Below are 18,237 nucleotides of genomic sequence, written 5' to 3'. Positions count from 1 at the left end.
CTAGTGTTCACACATTCAAGCCTCTCTTCTTAATTGTTGTCTGTGAGCGGATAGTTCCTATTATAAAAATGCTCATCTAGGTCTGTCTCAAACTATGCCGTGTTGGATCCTTGAATTTGACGGAATTGAGTCATGAAAGTCCTTGAAAGGTGCTTGAATCTAATGTTTCAGAAGGTGTGGGAACCCTGTAAATAGATAGTTGATTGTAATGAGCCTCAACTCCCTGTGTCGTCGTCGTCCCCCCTGCAGAAAGAGGTAGAGGAGGAGAGGCAGGCCAGGGTGGGCCAGGTGTCGGAGCTCCTGGGCTGGGTGAAGGGGGTCCAGGGCAGGGCGGGGGGCCCCGCGGCAGAGGCATCACTCACTGCACAACAGGTACGCTGCTTACCTACCTACCTACCTACCTATCTACCCATCTACCTACCTACCCACCTACCTACCTACCCTACCTACCTACCTACCTATCTACCTATCTACCTACCTACCTATCTACCTACCTACCTCCCTCCCTCCCTACCTACCTACCTACCGTGTCTCTCCCTGGTGTTCTGTCTCACACTTTGTCTCTCCCTGGTGTTTTGTCTCACTCCTTGTCTCTCCCTGGTGTTCTGTCTCACAGGCCATCAGTGAACAGCTGGCAGCCAAGAAAGAGGAGGTGGCCGAGGCCATCAGGAGCACCCAGGGCTTCCTCCGCTCCAAACAGGCCAGCAAGTAGGTTCATATGACACACACACACACACACACACACACACACACACACACATATATATATATACATACAGGGGCGGCTGTGGCGCAGGAGGTAGAGCCGCCGTCTAATAATCACAAGGTTGGTAGCTCGGCGGTTCAAGCCCCGGCTGGCCACATGTCGAAGTGTCCTTGGGCAAGACACTGAACCCCACATTGCTCCCAGTGAGCGGGCCAGCGCCTTGCATGGCAGCTTGCCGCCATTGGTGTGTGAATGTTTGTGTGAATGGGTTAATGAGAGGCCGTTGTAAAGTGCTTTGGAGCAGCAAAAAAGGCGCTATACAAGTGCAGTCCATTTAACATTTATACACACATACATACATACATACATACATACATACATACATACATATATACATACACACATACACAGAGACAGACGCACAGTGTTGGATTAATAATGAGACTCAAGATAGGAACTCACTTTAAATCTAGATATAATATTTCTTAAAGAAAATGATCTTTTAACAACTCTCAGTTGAAGCTGCTCCAAGACTCACAGTCCAACTTTCACATTGTACACTGGGTTCACTGTCAACTTAGTCACAACATGGATAACGAGTCTGCGTTCCATCACTGTCCCTGAAGCCTGGCCCTGTGTTCTTAAACAGTACCACCAGACTCTCAACAATCCCACGGGAAAACGACTGTTACACTCTGTATGAAAATACAATACATGTTTAAAAAACAGACACACACACACACAGTGACAGTGACGGTGCCTCTGGCCTGTGTCAGGTTGTCCCCAGAGGAACGGGCCCAGGTGACGTCCCAGCTAGACGAGCTGACGGCCACCTACAGACAGATGTGTGACAGCTCCACTGCCCAACTGCACCAGCTGGAGCAGCAACTGGCCAAGGAGGAGGAGGAGAAGGTAACGAGGGAGGGAGGCAGGGAGGGAGGGATGGTGAGACTGGGAAAGGGGGGGAGGGAGGTCACGACCGCTTCAGAAGACCGCTTCAGAAGACCGCTTCAGAAGACCGCTTCAGAAGACCGCTATTCAGATGTTTGGTGGTTTGCACGTCGACTGTTCTGTCCTCTTCTGCCTATAGTGAATGTGAGGTTGTGAGGTTACCTCTTTCATATCACGTATGCTCGCGAGCTGAGCGTGAGCACGCGAGCGGTGTGTGTGTGTGTGTGTGTGTGTGTGTGTGTGTGTGTGTGTGTGTGTGTGTGTGAATGTGTGCTGCATGTTGTGTGTTGCCCGTCACCTGTGTGCATTTTTGACCCCCCCCCCATCACCCATATCTCCATTCTGACTCCATGTACATTGATTGGTTAACAGCCATGTTGTTTTATGGCATGGAGTGAACTCTCACCCTCTCACACGCATCAACAGTCATGCTTGCAGTCATGTGATGCACCCGCCATCATCATCATCATCATCATCATCATCATCATCATCATTATCAAGCACACCTGCTTAATGGCTAATCTAATTACCTAATTACCTTATTGGCACAACTGTAGTGTAGAGGTCATTTAAAGGTAATTTAACACTAGAACAGCCTTGGGTGGGGTCACTGTGAGTAAAAACTTGTTTATATCTTTGCATTCGATAAAATTTCAGGACCCTCCTTTCATGACTTTTCCTAGATATGTGCGTTCTACCACCCAGTATCCTTACATTTTCAAAATCACATCAGGATAAGCTAGTATAAAGCTATTTTGCAGTTGTTCTGTGTAGGAGGCAGGCTAATTTACAAGGCGGCCGACTAGTGGTCGTTGTGTGTAAATAGCAGCTTCCCGTTGTAAAGACTATGGTCATTTGACCCCCGAGGAGGCTCTTATAGTAGGTAAAAAAGGCACGGCTGTTCTAGTGTTAGGTCATTTTAGCTGTAGTCGCTCTGCTGTAGATCTGCACAACATAGTCACAACATAGTCACAACATAGTCACAACATGGTCACAACATAGTCACAACATGTCACGACATAGTCACAACATGTCACAACATGTCACAACATGGTCACAACATAGTCACAACATGTCACAACAAGTCATGACATGGTCACAGCATAGTCACAACATGTCACAACATGGTCACAACATAGTCACAACATGTCACAACATAGTCACAACATAGTCACAACATAGTCACAACATGGTCACAACATAGTCACAACATGTCACAACATGTCACAACATGGTCACAGCATAGTCACAACATGTCACAACATGTCACGACATAGTCACGACATAGTCACAACAAAGTCACAACATGTCACAACATAGTCACAACATGGTCACAACATGTCACGACACAGTCACGACATAGTCACAACATAGTCACAACATAGTAACAGCATAGTCACAACATGGTCACTCCAGTCAGAGCACCGTCCGTAGCTCCACACCACCTCTGAGCTCTCATGAGGAGTCAGCAGGTATGACACTATCCATAGACACCTTCATGATCCATTATGAACACAAGCTCACACAGTCAAACCCAACCCATTATGTGTAGTACAGTAGTCCCCTGTATACACCACTCCAAATAGAGTGTGTGTGTGTGTGTGTGTGTGTGTGTGTGTGTGTGTGTGTGTGTGTGTGTGTGTGAATGAATGTGTACCATGACGTACCATGTATGTCTTTGATTAGTCTCTAAACCCAGAATCTCATCTCTCGATGAAATTCTCAATTTAAATGGAGAGTCTGACGTATCAATGATATACTGTATGACTGAGATTGTGTGTGTGTGTGTGTGTGTGTGTGTGTGTGTGTGTGTGTGTCTGAACACACCTCCATGAGCGATATCTCTTATGAATTGTCTGGTTGCATGGGTTGTTTTCTAACGTTGAAAAATATATACACAGCAGCACTAGCTAGAGGACAGTGTCAACGTGTTGGTGGAGTGAGCACCAGAGGCCAGCTATGCAAAACCCCCACCTCACCGATTGAGCATGATGTGTCCAGATCACAGTGTGTGTGTGTGTGTGCGTGAGAATGTCAGTGTGTCTATATGTCTGTGCTGTCTAATGCAGTAATACTGTGTGAAACTTAATCAGCATTTTGCTTCAAAATACCACTAACAGCTGCCAGAGGAGAATCAAGACCATCCAGCACTGAGCAGAGGGACAGGAGAGACAGTGAGGCTAGACTAGTCACTGTGATTACACTGTGATATCGTTCGCTACGCTATCCTACGTTAGTCGAAGCCATTTCGTTAAGGAGTCAATGTGTTGGTAGACATGTTGAGCCAGCCCTAGCGACTAACCCCTTACGCCACAGCGAGTCAGAACAGGGCCAGGGAGGGTCCTCCAGGCAGAGTCAGAACAGGGCCAGGGAGGGTCCTCCAGGCAGCGCCGCAGACTGATGGAGTGTGGCATGCAGAATGCTAACACCAAGCTTCTCACCTGTCGCGCCGCAATCTGCCGAGTCCTCCGCCTGTTAGTGTATGTGCGCCACGGGACAGCCCCGTATGGTAAGTAGTGCTCGCTTTCTCTCTTACCGTCGCTTCCAATCTGACCTGCCTTTATCAATCCCTCTGTCTCTACTCTCTGTCTGCCTCTTATTTCTTTTTCTCTTTTCATCGACTCCCTTCTGGAGCTTTTGTAGCGTATATTTTCTTTTTTGCATTTCTGTTTGTTTCTGTTTGCTATGTCGCATGCTTAGTGCTTTGTAGAACAGGTAAGTTTTAGTTATGTAAAAGTCTTGGAACATGTGGTCAAATAAGTCATAGGGTTTACAGCATACCAAATCGCACCTTATCTTGGGACTTAATTTGAGTCTGTTATCAGAATGATCCTGTTAAGGATCTCGGGTGTTTGGTCTCTGTGTTTAATGTGTTTGGTGTTGGTGTTTAAAGTGGAGGGTACATGACGTTGCCCTAATATCTGTGTTGCTGTAATCACTTTAGTAATAAACCATTATAAACATGTTGGAATAAGGAGTCCTGTAGTGTAGTACCACGAGCACTGAACTCCACTATGTAATTACAAATAGATTATTAATGTACTGTGTAACCACATGTTAATGATGTTGCTACTAGAGTAATTACACAGTAACTACACAGACAACGCGGGAACGTAATGTAAAGTATGACCATCATTTTACTAGTTAAATGTATTTGTGGTAAAGAAGTGGCAAATCTTGACTGTGAGTATTTGTTTCTCTCTACAGAGCCAAACAGCCATTGCTGGAGTTATCGACCTGGGTACTGTGGAGACTTTCCCAGTGTTTCAGGCTGCACAGCGTGGGCTGATAGACCAGGACACCTGCCTTGTCTTATTGGAAGCGCAGCTCACTGTGGGCGGGCTACTCCAGCCTGACTCCCCTGCCAGCCTCTCACTGGAGGAAGGCCTTGCCTGCGGCTTGATTGACACCCACACTAACCAGTCCCTATCAGAGCTGGAGAGTGCATTGCTTCTTGTGGATCAGGTACAGCCAATGGAGGGTCAGCTCCTCCCTGTGGCTTCGGCCATGGAGGAAGGCCTCATCCGGGAGGAGGTCGGGCTTCGTATCTTGGAGCTGCAGATGAACACAGGCGGCTTGAGGGATTCCCATGGAGGGAGGCTGGACCTGGAGAGTGCAGGAGAGATGGACCTTCTGACCCCCAGGGTGTTCACCCAGCTCAGGTCTCGGGTCAACCGACGTGAGCTCATCGACCCCAACACGGCAGAGAAGCTGAATCTGTCCGAACTGCAGCAGCGCTGCGTCCTTGGCGATGACCGCGGGCTGCCTCTGCTGCCTGTCAAGCAGCAGCCAGGGGGCACTGTCTGTCTCCGGTCTGGCAGGAAGGTCGGCATTTTCCGCGCAGTCCAAGAGGGACTGATCGACAGACAAGTCACGGTCCGCCTGCTGGAGGCCCAGCTGTTTGCCGGAGGCATCACTGATCCCCGTTCTGGGCACCGGCTGACGGTGGACGAGGCAGCGCGCCACGGCCTAATGGACCAGGAGCTGGCCTGCGCCATGCTGACCCGACAGCTGCAGACCGGAGGGATACTAGACCATGTGACCGGGGAGTACCTGGAGATGGAAGAGGCTATCAAAAGGGACCTTCTCTCATCTCGGCTGGCCCTCCTTGTGCTCGAGTCCCTGTGGGCTTTCATGGGCATGCTCTGGCCCGAGTCTGGGGAACTCATTCCCATTGCGGAAGCGCTGCAGCAGGGGCTAATCACCGGAGAGCTGGCTCGCAACATCCTGAGACAAAGGCACGCGATAGGCGCCTTCTACCTGCCTGAAAACCCCCAGGTGTTGTCCCTCAACCAGTCTGAGGAGGTCCTCGATTCCAGAGTGGTGAGGATCCTGAGGGAGGTTCAGATCCCAGATGTGTTACCCAACATGAACCGGTCAGTTTCCCCGACACTGAACCGCCTAGGCTGGGGCTCGACAGGCTCATCTCGACCTCCCTCTTCACCCCCTGTGTCTCCCCCAGGGCTTGTCTGTGACCGGACATTCGTAGAAGGGATGGAACCCGAGGAGCAGGATAACCACCGTCTGCTTTTCCATTTGATGACACACAGCTATGTGGATGCGCATTCTGGCCAGCGCTTGGTGTTGCTGGAGCCGGAGCTGGAGGACCTCGTCAAGGCTGCTGGTCTGATCGATAGGGATTCTATACCTGGTGAAGCTGAGGGAGGGAGGAGTTTGACCATAGATAGACATGAGATTATGGAAGAAGATGGAAGTTTTACAGATGAGCAAGAAAGGACGGAAGCTGGGAGCTTAAAATCAGTCAGACCTGGGAACGGTGTTACCTCCACCCTGATGGATGGTACTGACAGTCAAGGGGAATGGAAAGGCACACCTGACAGAACTCTACCGGCTGGGCTTCCTGGGAGAAAGGAGATTGGGACGGTTGATCATAAATCGACTATGAGAATAAAAGAGGAGGAGTTTGGAGGTGACGATCGAAAGCCTAAACATGAGAAAGATAAAATTGTTTGTCTGGAAAGTTTGACAGGGCCTGTCAATGTTGAATCAGAGTCAATACGGAGAGAGCTTAGAGAGACTGAGAAAAATTCCTCTCTTGTGGAAGACACTGTTATTACTAATTTAGAAACCTCAAACATGCACTTAACAACAACAAAGCCAATGGGAGAGACGTTGCCACAAATGCAAAGCTTCAGGGAACTAGCTTGTTCACCTTCTGAAGGTAACGGTAGGGAGACAATGAGAGCTGGAGTTGGGCATACTATGCCAGCTACTCAGAGGGTTACAGAGAACACCCAACCTCAGGTGATGAGCTCAGGGGCTGTCGCAGAGAAGAGTGAGGAAGATGCTGAGCTGGAGAGATTGGCCTCGGAGCTTAGGAAGGGGGGTCTGGTGACTGGGGGAGGCCAGAGGCTACTCCCAGATGAGGCTGTAGCCCAGGGTGTCCTCCCTGGACACACTGCAGTCAAGCTGATGGCCCAGGCAGGACTGTTTGGAGGCTTCCTGGATGTCAGCACATGTGAGTCCCTGAGCATGGACGATGCAATGCAAGAAGGTTTGCTTGATGAAGATCTGATGTGGAGTGTGTTGAAATCAGAAAAGACAATCGCAGGGGTAGTGGATGTGGAGAAAGGACGCATGTATACCCTTAGGGATGCTGCCCAAACAGGCCTGATAGACTCCAACACTGCTGCTCGCCTCTTGGAGGCCCAGGTGGTCTCAGGGGGGATAGTTGATCTCCGAAGGGATAAGAAGGTTTCTGTCACCCTGGCTGCAAATATGGGGCTGATAGAGGAGAACCAGAGAGAGGAGCTGGTTGCACTAGAGAAGGCATATCGAGGAAAGGGCTCAGATCCAAAAGCATCTCTAACCAAAGCGACATTACAGCTGCAAATGGATGGGGTGGTAGACTCAAAAACTAAGTCACCTGTTCCCCTTGAACAGGCCCTTCAGATTGGTTTGCTGGGGCGAGAGGAAGTCTTTCAAGCCCTGTCCCAGCAAGTGGCAGAGGGCGGCATAGTACACCACAGCTCTGGAGTTAGGCTGTCAGTGGTTGATGCTTTACAGCGAGGTCTAGTAGAGAGTGTCATAGCCCCAGAGCTGGAGGAACTAGAGAGGGTATGTCAGGGGAAAGTTAGCCCCAACTCAAACCCAGATGCTAGTCTCCTTCAGGCATCCACAGGAAGCATTTTGGACCCTATTTCAGGGTGTAGACTTACATTGACAGAGGCTGTTTCTCAGGGACTGTTGGATGAGAACACTGCAAAGGAAGCCATGGCCTCCCCAGGTGTAACACAAGGCATCCTGGACCCCCACGCTGCACACATAGTGCCTTACTCAGACCTTGTAAACCAGGGCAAGATTGACATTGAGACTGGAAAGTGCTTCTTGGAAGTGAAACCTTTCAAGGGTGTCCTGGATCTGCAAACAGGTGACATTCTGACCCTGCCCCAAGCACTTGCCTCCAACCAAGTTGATCCAGTCCCAGTGCTAAGGTTGTTGCAGAGCCAGGCAGACACTGGAGGGGTTATTGATGTGATCAGTGGAGATAGACTCCCCCTGCCTGAAGCCTTAAAGAGAGGACTGGTGGGAGAAGACATGGCCAGGGTTATTGCAAGCAACCAGATACTGAAAGGTGGCCTTCTTGACCCTTCTACTGGACAGAGAGTCTCTAGTCTTAAGGAAGCTGTTAAATATGGGCTAATTTCCACTGATATGGCAGCAGAGCTCCATGATAACTTAGCTGACGGTAGTTTGGTTGAAATTGAGTCAGACCAGGCGATCGACGTGTTGGCTAAATTTGCAAGCAATGCAGAGAAAAGGCTACAGCAAGCCCTTCAGGATATAGCACCTCAGAAAGATGTTGGTGAAGAATCTGAGGCTCTGCCTAAGAACTCTGATCATGTCTTGCCAGTAACTGAGGGTATCAGAGTGAAGAGCGAGAGCAATGATGAGTCCCACTCTGTACAAACCCATGATATTGACACTTACATTACAGCAGACCATCATTCAAGGGATGAGGCAGCTGGCTTGCAGTCTATAGGACAGCCAGAAAACAACAGTGAAGAGGAGTCTAGACAAGTTTATGAAAGACGTTCTCCGCAGCAGGGCCAGTCTGCTAAGGGCAGTGAACCACAGCCAGAATTTAGAGTGGCTAGGGCCAGAGAAGGTCATAACCAAGATGACAGTGAGAATATGTCTATGGTTATTGAGAGAGCTGTGGCAGAGGACATTAAAGGGAGGATGGAGGAGCTGGGTAGAATGGTTGAGGAGGACACTCAGATTGAAGCTACAGAGAGTACTGAGGGTGACCAGGCATTGTCCCCTTCTAAGGAGACAGAAAGCAAGGGCAAAAAGAAAAGGAAGAATAAGAAGAAAGGGAAAGGGAAAGAGGTTGACATTGAGGTAAGACCAGAACAACAAGCTGACCATCCTTCAGAAAATACAGACCAGAAAGAACCAAAGGATTATGGTCACTCTAGGGGTGTTGACTCAACTATAGGCTCTAAAGTCTCACAGGAGAAGGATGCATCACTTTCCCAAGAGGCACTCCAAGGGCAGCCCAATGGAAAGGGTTCTAAGGCACAGGTAGTTGAGCGGTTTGGAGGAAAGGGCTCAGATCCAAATGCATCTCTAACCAAAGCAACATTACAGCTGCAAATGGATGCAGTGGTAGACTCAAAAACGAAGTCACCTGTTCCCCTTGAACAGGCCCTTCAGATTGGTTTGCTGGGGCAAGAGGAAGTCTTTCAAGCCCCGTCCCAGCAAGTAGCAGAGGGCGGCATAGTACACCACAGTTCTGGAGTTAGGCTGTCAGTGGCTAATGCTTTACAGCAAGGTCTAGTAGACAGTGTCATAGCCCCAGAGCTGGAGGAACTAGAGAGGGTATGTCAGGGGAAAGAAGCTGACCATCCATCAGAAAATACAGACCAGAAAGAACCAAAGGATTATGGTCAGTCTAGGGGTGTCGACTCAACTATAGGCTCTAAAGCCTCACAGCAGAAGGATGCATCACTTTCCCAAGAGGCACTTCAAGGGCAGACAAATGGAAAGGGTGCTAAGGCACAGGTAGTTGGAGCTGCAGGGGCTGTTGGCAAAGTAGAGCAAGTAGAAGCTGCTCAGGCTCCGGCAGGGGCAGTAGAGAAGATAAATTACCCAGAATACAAGATCACCAAGGATCAAGGACAGGGAGAGAAGATGGAGATGAAGCAGAAAATGGAACAGAATGAGGAAGATAAAAGGGAGACTGAACAAAATGAGAGCAAGGGGAAGAACAAGGTGCCATTCGCTCAGAAAGCCACCTCATTGTCCAGTGATAAAGAAGCACTGTTACTGAAGGCAAAGGAGAGTATCCGTAGAAAGGTGTTTGAGCGTGGTGTGAGTGAGAAACAGGCTGCTGAAGAGCTGGGGGCGCTGCGTCAGAGTATGGGGAGGAAGGATAGCGGAGTGGAAAGGCACTCTGAGGCGTTACCGAAAGAAACACAGGATAACTGGAAGAGTAAAAAGGAAGAGAGAGATATAGAGAAGGAAACACTCCTGGATCAGGCGAAAGAGACCAAGCCAGGAAAGCGAAATAAGAAGAACAAAAAGTCCAAGGTACCAAGAGAAACAGAAAAGGCTGAACTTTTAACTCAAGAGAGAACACCCGTCCAAGATAAAACAGAACTAACATCGACAGTGACTAATCTAAACAGTTCAGATTCCAGGGAAGTGCGAATGATTGAGAGGCAGTGTGGGAGTCCGTCATACAGTGACGAAACAAGGTCGGGAAGTGGGGATGGGACAAACAAACTGGTCGCTTCTACAAGTCCAACTGGTACACCTGAGGTGAAGCTCCATCTGGAAAGCCATCATGTTGTTGACTCTGTGGATGTCTCGCCTGAATTCCATGCGTTCATATCAGGTGGCCGTCCTGTTGAGACACATGTGGTCCCTGCTACCCAGGCCACTACAGCCACAGGGAAGGGCAAGAGGAAGAAGAAGAAGCAGATTGAAAGTCCCACTGAGCCTGAGACTCAGAAGGAACAACATCAGGAGTCGCCACAATCAGGACAGTCACAGATGGAGGAGATTCTCACTGAGTCTGATACGACTGAGATCCCCACTGAGTCTGATTCAGCTGAGATTCTCACTGAGTCTGATACGACTGAGAGCTTCGAGGAGGAGGAGGAGGAGGAGGAGGAACATGCAGGAGAAATTAGAGAGGCTAAAAAAGAGATTACTACAGCTAAGACCAGCAAGGTGAGCGGGACTTATGTATGTCTTTTGCAATTGAGGAATATGTGTCCATGTTTTAGATTGTGTTAATGCGGTAATGCACCGCTTATATTAGCTTTTTGGAAAAATCCTGATGGGAAAAATATATAGGCTTGAAGATTAAAGATACGTTTTTAATTTAAGTGTTTTGTCAATGTATTTCTTGCTAATAAGACAGCTTACCAGACTTTCTATCTCTGTCAGTCCTCATTGGTCCGTCAAGAATGCCTGGAACATGATCAGAAGATTGTTGCTCTGCTCTCATTGGTGAGACACATTGAGGTCCGCCTCAAGCAGCAGCAGCAACAGTCGATAGGTCGAAGCCTTATTGCTCTGGATGACATCATCAAACAGACAGAGGTAAGAGAGATCCGGGTGGTGTTGGAAATGTGTGTCACCATTGTGAAATCTCTCAAGCGAGTTGTTTTTGATCGACCAATATTTCTTCTTTGTTAGTCCTTGCGTCTAGAGCTACATGATCTAGAACCTGAGGTCAACAAAGAAGTGGAGGCTGCTGGGAAGCTCCTGGAGCCCCGCCCCCAGGACGTGCCACCCCAGTTACTGCTGGCCCTGGAGAAAGACGGGCGGAGCTTAGCTCGAGGTTACGAAGCTGCTCGAGGGCTCTCTGAAAGTATCCTGCATGGGCTGCAAGCTCACAGAGAATCATTCAAGGTACAGAGAAACCCTGGTCTTAACCACTAACACTTATATACTTTTGCCTGGGCTATTGTATTGTCTGGTTTTGCTAAGCATTACAGTTTTTTTTTCTCTCTCTCACAGAAGGCAGTGACTGAGGAACAGAAGTCACTTGGTGAGCGAGTAGAAGGCCTTCTTTCCTGGCTGAGGGGCGCAGAAGCAGAGATGGAGGGACTGGGAGGGACAGAGGGGTCCGACGGAGTCCCCAGCCCTGCACAGCTCACTGAACACCTCCAGCTGTGCAAGGTTCGCACACTCCCTCCCTCCGTTCTCCGTTTGACATCATAAGCATATTAATTTTTCAAGCACGTAATAATCACTGTTAATTCCATCCAGATTATTCCCCTGTTCATTAACCCCCTCTTCGGTTTTGTCCTCTTCCTCCTCCTCAGGAATTGCAGTCATTTCTCTCTGCGCGTTCCGGCGACGTCAACACGGTAGCCTTCGATATCCAGGTGTTCATCTCGGAGCGAGCGCAGGACCTGGCCCCCGAACAGAGCAGGCACCTCCTGGGGCAGCTCCAGCAGCTCCAGAGGGGCTTCCACAGAGCGGCCGGCCAGGCCCAGGCCAGGGCCGAGGCCCTCTTCGCCCAGAGAGAGAGGGAGAAGGAGCAGCAACTCAGGCAGAAGGAGAAGGAAGAGGACGAGAAGGAGAGAGAAGGAGAGAGACAGAGAGCGAGGGAGAGAGAGGTTTGCAAACAGCTGGCCGTGTCGCACGGCTACATTCGAGTGACGTAATGCGCTGCGCTGTTAACATACTCACAAATACATTGTCAACGCGTCATACGCAATAACACCCTGTACTTCACGAAACAGTAGCTTTATTGGTCATGTCCTGTACATATATTACACATTACACATATTACATGTTCAGAAATCTACTTCATTAATGCAACCACTGCTAGCTGACAAATCCATAATCACCAAGGTAAATACGACTGCATACATACAGAATATAAGATGTACTAACTAAACACATTTATTTACCATATCAACAAGCTCACTCACACTCGCAGAACCACCCACACCATTACTGCAGCCTGCTTCTCCTACTGAGCTACCTTATAATGAATGATTACTATTACTTTCACCACTGACCTCTATTCTACATGTGTGTTTGCCCTCTCTCTGCATGTCCCTGTATAACACGTGTGAATTAACATGTCTGCCTTGCTCTTCCAGATTGCCACAGGAGGAATAGACCTGTGCCACGTGGAACAGGCTAGAGCCTGGCTGACTAGAACGCTTTTCCTTTTTTCCTCCTCTCTCCTGTTCTACAATACGGAGAGATAGGAAATGAGGAAACACCATTTGTTAGATTTCTCTTTGTACTGTTGTTTTGACTTGACTGACCTTTTGTTTGATATGCTGCATCTGTATGTGTAGTTTGTGTGTTTGTGTGTTTGTTTGAACTCTGGACACATCCTGCTCAAAGTGGGTTTGCCTCGAAGGTGTTTAGAGATAAGCAAGTGTTATTCAGGGTTGTGAATGGTTGTGTGAGTGTGGAAGGAAGTGCAAACAGCCTCTGTTTGTAATGTGCTTCTGGACATATTCACATCACTGATTCAATGTTATTGACAGACCACTTAACTGTATATTGGTTTCCTATTCTCAATTTCTCCCTCTGGTTCTGTCCTTCCTTCTCTTGTTCCCTCCATCTTTCTCTCTCTCCCTTCACATGTCTCTCAGGTGGTGCAGCAGCAGAAGGCAGAGTGCTCACAAAAACTGGAAGGCCTCACAATGTGGTTGGCTGGTGCCGCCAGCATGCTGGCCAATCAGAGAGCAGGAGCGGAGTCAGGTGATGTGGGTGTGCTGCAGCAGAAACAGAAAGAGCTGAAGGTACCATAACTGCTCCGCCATCTTAACACAGTACAGTACTGCTCACACATTCTGCTGTTCCACTGTTTTCATCAGGTCCCGTGTGATTGACAGCACTCAACACCCAATTGGCGGGGTGGCCAATCAGTAATGACGTAGTGAAGGTTTCGAGAAGCGATCGGATTGCGATCGGATTGGCCATCCCGTGTGCCTCCCCTCTTAGTGATGTCAATCATTGTGTGCTTTGATGCCCTCATCTCTCTCTCTCTCTCTCTCTCTCTCTCTCTCTCTCTCTCTCTCTCTCTCTCTCTCTCTCTCTCTCTCTCTCTCTCTCTCTCTCTCTCTGTGTCCAGGAGGTTCAGAAGGATCTGCAGACTAAAGGAGAGGGAGTGGCAGAGACCATTCGCTCAGTCGAGGAGTTCCTGTTAGAGCGGGGAGACACCCTGAGCGCAGAGGAGAGGTCTAACCTACAGGGGGCGCTGTCACGTATGAAGGAGCAGTACAGCGCTTTGACGGACTCTACCCACTCCTCACTGGCCCAGCTGGACACGGCAATCAGCACCACCGTCCAACAGAACACACAGAGAGTACGGACCTCCACTGATCTCTCATTATACGTCATCAAAATGGCAGCATTTTAAACATCATAAAACTGCGTATGCAACTTAGCATTGAATAAGCCGTATTCACGCAATCGCTCTCACCTTTGTGTCACTTCGATGGCACTAGAGCACTATGCATACAGTACACAACCTGACTCTGCACAGTTATATGCAATAATCTAGGATGCCATTCAGTGTGTCACATGTTTGGTCAAGACATAATATTCCACTCATGTCTACCCCTAGAACGTTCCACTCTTGTGAACCTCTAGTCTAGAACAATCCACGTATGTTAACCTCTAGAATGTTCCACTCATGTCTACTTCTAGAATGTTCCGCTCATGTAAACCTCTCCCTCAGGCTAAAGCAGTGGAGGACCTGCAGGAGACCCAGGGCCAGATTGACACCCTGCTGAAGGGGCTCTTATCTCTGAACCAGCCTGGAGCGTCTGTCGCTGATGGCCCCTCCTCCTCCACACAGCCAGAGGGCGCTCTCCAGTCACACACGGACATGCTACAGGTCAGACACTCACTCATGTTCCTTCCGTTTTGGGCTCTTTGTAGGAAACTACGTAAATTGTATAGTAATGCCATCGTAAAAGTTCATATCTCTTGACTAATTCCTCATTCATGAGTCACTCATGAATACCTATATATAACTGCATCTCCCCAGAGATGATTGTTGGTTTATGCAATGGCGTGGGAACTGGGATCCTATCTTCTACCGTAGACCAAAGACCCATCTCTCTTCCTTCTTCTAGCACAACGACTGCCAATGGCTTCAGGGCTGAGCATAGATGACTTTTTCCTCCTATGACTGGTGGATAGATGATTCACTTACTTTAGTCACGTATTTTGTCGTCATTCGATTTGGAAAAAGGCGTCTGCTAAATGCCAATGTAAATGTAATGTAAATTGCTTTTTTGGTGACCTTCAGTCACACGCAGACCAATTTAGAACTGCAAGGAGGAGATGCATGACCTACCTGATCCTTATCTCTGACCCTCTGACCTTTGACCCCCCCTCTGTTTTCAGACGGAGCTCCAGCAGCTCCAGGCCCAGCAGGCCCAGCTCCTGCAGGTCTCCCAGGCGGCCCGCGCCCTCCTGGACCAGCCCGACTCGGCCGTCCCCGCGGAGGAGAAGCAGCGCTTGCGGAACACGCTGGAGGAGCTGCGCGGCCAGCACCAGGAGAGGCTGCGGTCCTGCCAGGACGGACTCCGGCGCTCCGAGGCCCTGAAGGAGGAGCTGGCCAAGTTCCTCCAGGAGGACGGGGACCTGGGCGTCTGGCTGGACCAGAGTGAGCGGGAGCTCCGTGTTCTGGGCGAGGGACAGATGGACGCCCCGGGGTTGAAGAGCAGGCTGGAGGAGCACAAGAAGGTGCAGCGTACCCGCTTTTGAAATAATCTTTTTTTTTTTCTCTCTGAGTCGGGCAGTCCCACTCATATTTAGGGTTAGGGTCTTTATTGTGATAGAGATAGTAGAGATTTGACAGGAAGGATGGGTGAGAGAGAAAGAAGGGATGACATGCACCGGGAACCCTCAAACCGGGAACCCTGCGGTTACGTGGTTGACACTTAGTCCACTACGCCACCTAAGCACCCCATGAAATAATGCTTTTGACCCAACGGTGGCGCACTCATAATGGGCTTCCATCCACCGCAAGCGGTTACTCTCCGTAGAGAAAGGGTTGGACTAGCTGCGATGTTATTCTGTCTGACACATTATAACCGTGTCCGACTTCGAAACGTGTGTATCGCTCAATGCTTTCCATTTCCTGGGTGAGAATGTGTACACTCTTTGTCATATTCATGACACCTGTTTGAGGTGACTTTTCTTTCAAGCGATGATTGATTGGTATTAACAAGCTGTAGTGTAATGTGCTAACCTTCCCCACACCATTCCACCAGCCCAGACTGTAGACAGGTGTACAGGTGTTCCTATGGTGAGTGTACAATGCTGACTGTTTTTAACTCAACATTGAACTTTGAACTGTCCGTTGTCTTCCAGCTGGCTGAGGATGTGATCTGCCACAAGGCAGACCTGCGCTTCGTCTCCATGTCCGTCCAGAAGGTGCTGGACTCGCTCCAGGGGGCGCTGGAGAGGCCCAGTGGTTCTCACCCGGCGCTGGAGGAAACCAAGCAGCTGGTTACTGACAGGCTACAGGACGCCAACCAACGCTACACCGCCCTGCACAGCAAGGTGGGTCTCCCTCACAGCTGGGTCTGGTATGCTCCACCAGCGGAGATGAAACAACAGCTGTTCAAAATGGCGGGTAGTGTACTGACGAAACAAAATGGTGATCGTCAAGCAGATAGTGAGTCAAAATCAGTGATAATTTTATGAAGTGTCAGTTTGTTTGTTTCAGTGGGTTAAAGTGAGGAGTTTGGGTGTATAGTAGCAGTCTGCCATGCCAGTTCCAATCCCTCAGGGAAGCTAGCTAATATACAGGTGAACCCCAAGGAAGCTAGCTAATATACAGATGAACCCCAAGGAAGCTAGCTAATATACATGTGAACCCTCAGGGAAGCTAGCTAATATACATGTGAACCCTCAGGGAAGCTAGCTAATATACATGTGAACCCTCACGGAAGCTAGCTAATATACAAATGAACTCCAGGGAAGCTAGCTAATATACAGATGAACCCCAAGGAAGCTAGCTAATAAACATGTGACCCCTCAGGGAAGCTAGCTAATATACAGATGAACTCCAGGGAAGCTAGCTAATATACATTTGAACTCCAGGGAAGCTAGCTAATATACAGATGAACTCTCTGGGAAGCTAGCTAATAAACAGATGAACTCTCAGGGAAGCTAGCTAATATACAGATGAACCCTCAAGGAAGCTAGCTAATATACATGTGAACCAAATGGTTTGTTCGTCCCACTCCACACACCACCAGTGTTGTCTTGTTAAAGCATGGGTTGGTGTACAAGTCTTTAATCACACGGACCTCTCTCTCCAGTCGTCGGACCTGGGCGGCCGTCTGTCTGGCCTGTTGGAGCGCTACCAGCAGTACCAGGACGAGGCGCTGTCCCTCCACACCTGGCTGGGCACCCAGGAGCAGAACCAGAGCCTCGCCGGGCCCAGCGGAGAGTCCGACACACGGACGCTACAGAACACGCTACACGCCGTACAGGTAGAGAGAAGACATCATAAACGTAGAAGTAACGCAGACAAATGTACATTTTACATTGACATTTTTACCCTTCAGCAGACGCTTTTATCCAAAGCGACTTACAATTATACATCACAGGGACAGTCTAAGAGTCATTTAGGGCTAAGTGCCTTACTCAAGGGCACACTAGTGGTGCTGTTCCCAGGTGGGATTTGAACTCATGACCTTCTGATCACCCGTCCAACTCACTATCCACTAGACCAGAGGTTCCCAAAGTGGGTGCCGCGGCACCCTGGGGGTGCCGCCAAATCTGCTCGTAAAAAAAAAAATATATATAAATAATATAAAATTATAATAATAATACATTAATAAACGTTTGTTTATTACATGTGCAATGGAGTTCATAAGCAAATAAAAGATATATTTCTCAGATTTGAAAGATATTAATTTACTAACTAGGCCTACTAGTTACTAACTAACTACTCCTCACTGAAGTCTTGGACCAAGCGGTGAAAATGGTTAATTATGTCAAATCACGCCCGCTGAAGTCACGGCTGTTCAGCACATTGTGCAATGAGATGGGGTCCGAGCATGAGGGGCTCTTATTACACACAGAGGTCCGCTGGCTGTCGCGGGGCAAGGTGTTAATCCTGTGTCTATGAGCTCCGAGATTAAACTGATCACTTTTGTCAGTGAGCACGACTTGCCATACAAAGAACAATTAGAAGATGAATCGTGGTGGATCAAGCTTGCTTATCTGGCAGATATTTTTAGCCACCTTAATGACCTCAACATAAATATGCAAGGGAAGGCTGAGAATATCCTGACAGCGACAGACAAACTGAACGGATTCCGATCCAAATTGAGACGGTGGCAAGACGGGGTGGCCAAGAAAAACATTGAAATGTTTACGTTGACGGCCAATGACGCAGCACACAAGGCAGCGTCTTTCTTGAATCTGATCGCTGCGCACCTCCGTATGCTGGAGGAGAGATTTGAGTCCTATTTCCCTCCAATGAACGAAGACTTCGACTGGCTCCGGGATCCGTTCAACCCCCTCTCATCAGCATCAGCCGCTAGTTTGAGCAGCAAAGCTCCAGATGAACTGGCAGAGCTCATTATGGACCGCACACT

At 48.9% G+C, this 18,237-nt stretch overlaps 1 protein-coding gene across 1 annotated transcript in view; it reads left to right on the top strand.

Annotated features, from left to right (window-relative positions):
• Positions 1–18,237, top strand: part of macf1a (microtubule actin crosslinking factor 1a) — a gene marked incomplete at its 5' end in the record, with an annotated part of 389,501 nt that overhangs the window by 235,069 nt on the left and 136,195 nt on the right. Inside the window, 16 exon segments of the mRNA XM_080531631.1 lie at positions 250–372; positions 617–708; positions 1,483–1,618; positions 4,865–6,308; positions 6,840–10,213; positions 10,562–10,858; positions 11,078–11,233; positions 11,330–11,545; positions 11,654–11,815; positions 11,962–12,258; positions 13,258–13,407; positions 13,740–13,973; positions 14,349–14,507; positions 15,023–15,364; positions 15,995–16,186; positions 16,951–17,124. Coding sequence (XP_080387757.1) covers positions 250–372; positions 617–708; positions 1,483–1,618; positions 4,865–6,308; positions 6,840–10,213; positions 10,562–10,858; positions 11,078–11,233; positions 11,330–11,545; positions 11,654–11,815; positions 11,962–12,258; positions 13,258–13,407; positions 13,740–13,973; positions 14,349–14,507; positions 15,023–15,364; positions 15,995–16,186; positions 16,951–17,124 — 7,548 coding nt within the window.

This window comes from Nansenia antarctica, assembly GCF_963989245.1.
Source record: "Nansenia antarctica genome assembly, chromosome: 5".
Classification (NCBI taxonomy): Eukaryota; Metazoa; Chordata; class Actinopteri; order Argentiniformes; family Microstomatidae; genus Nansenia; species Nansenia antarctica.
This window is presented reverse-complemented; position numbering and strand designations above follow the sequence as displayed.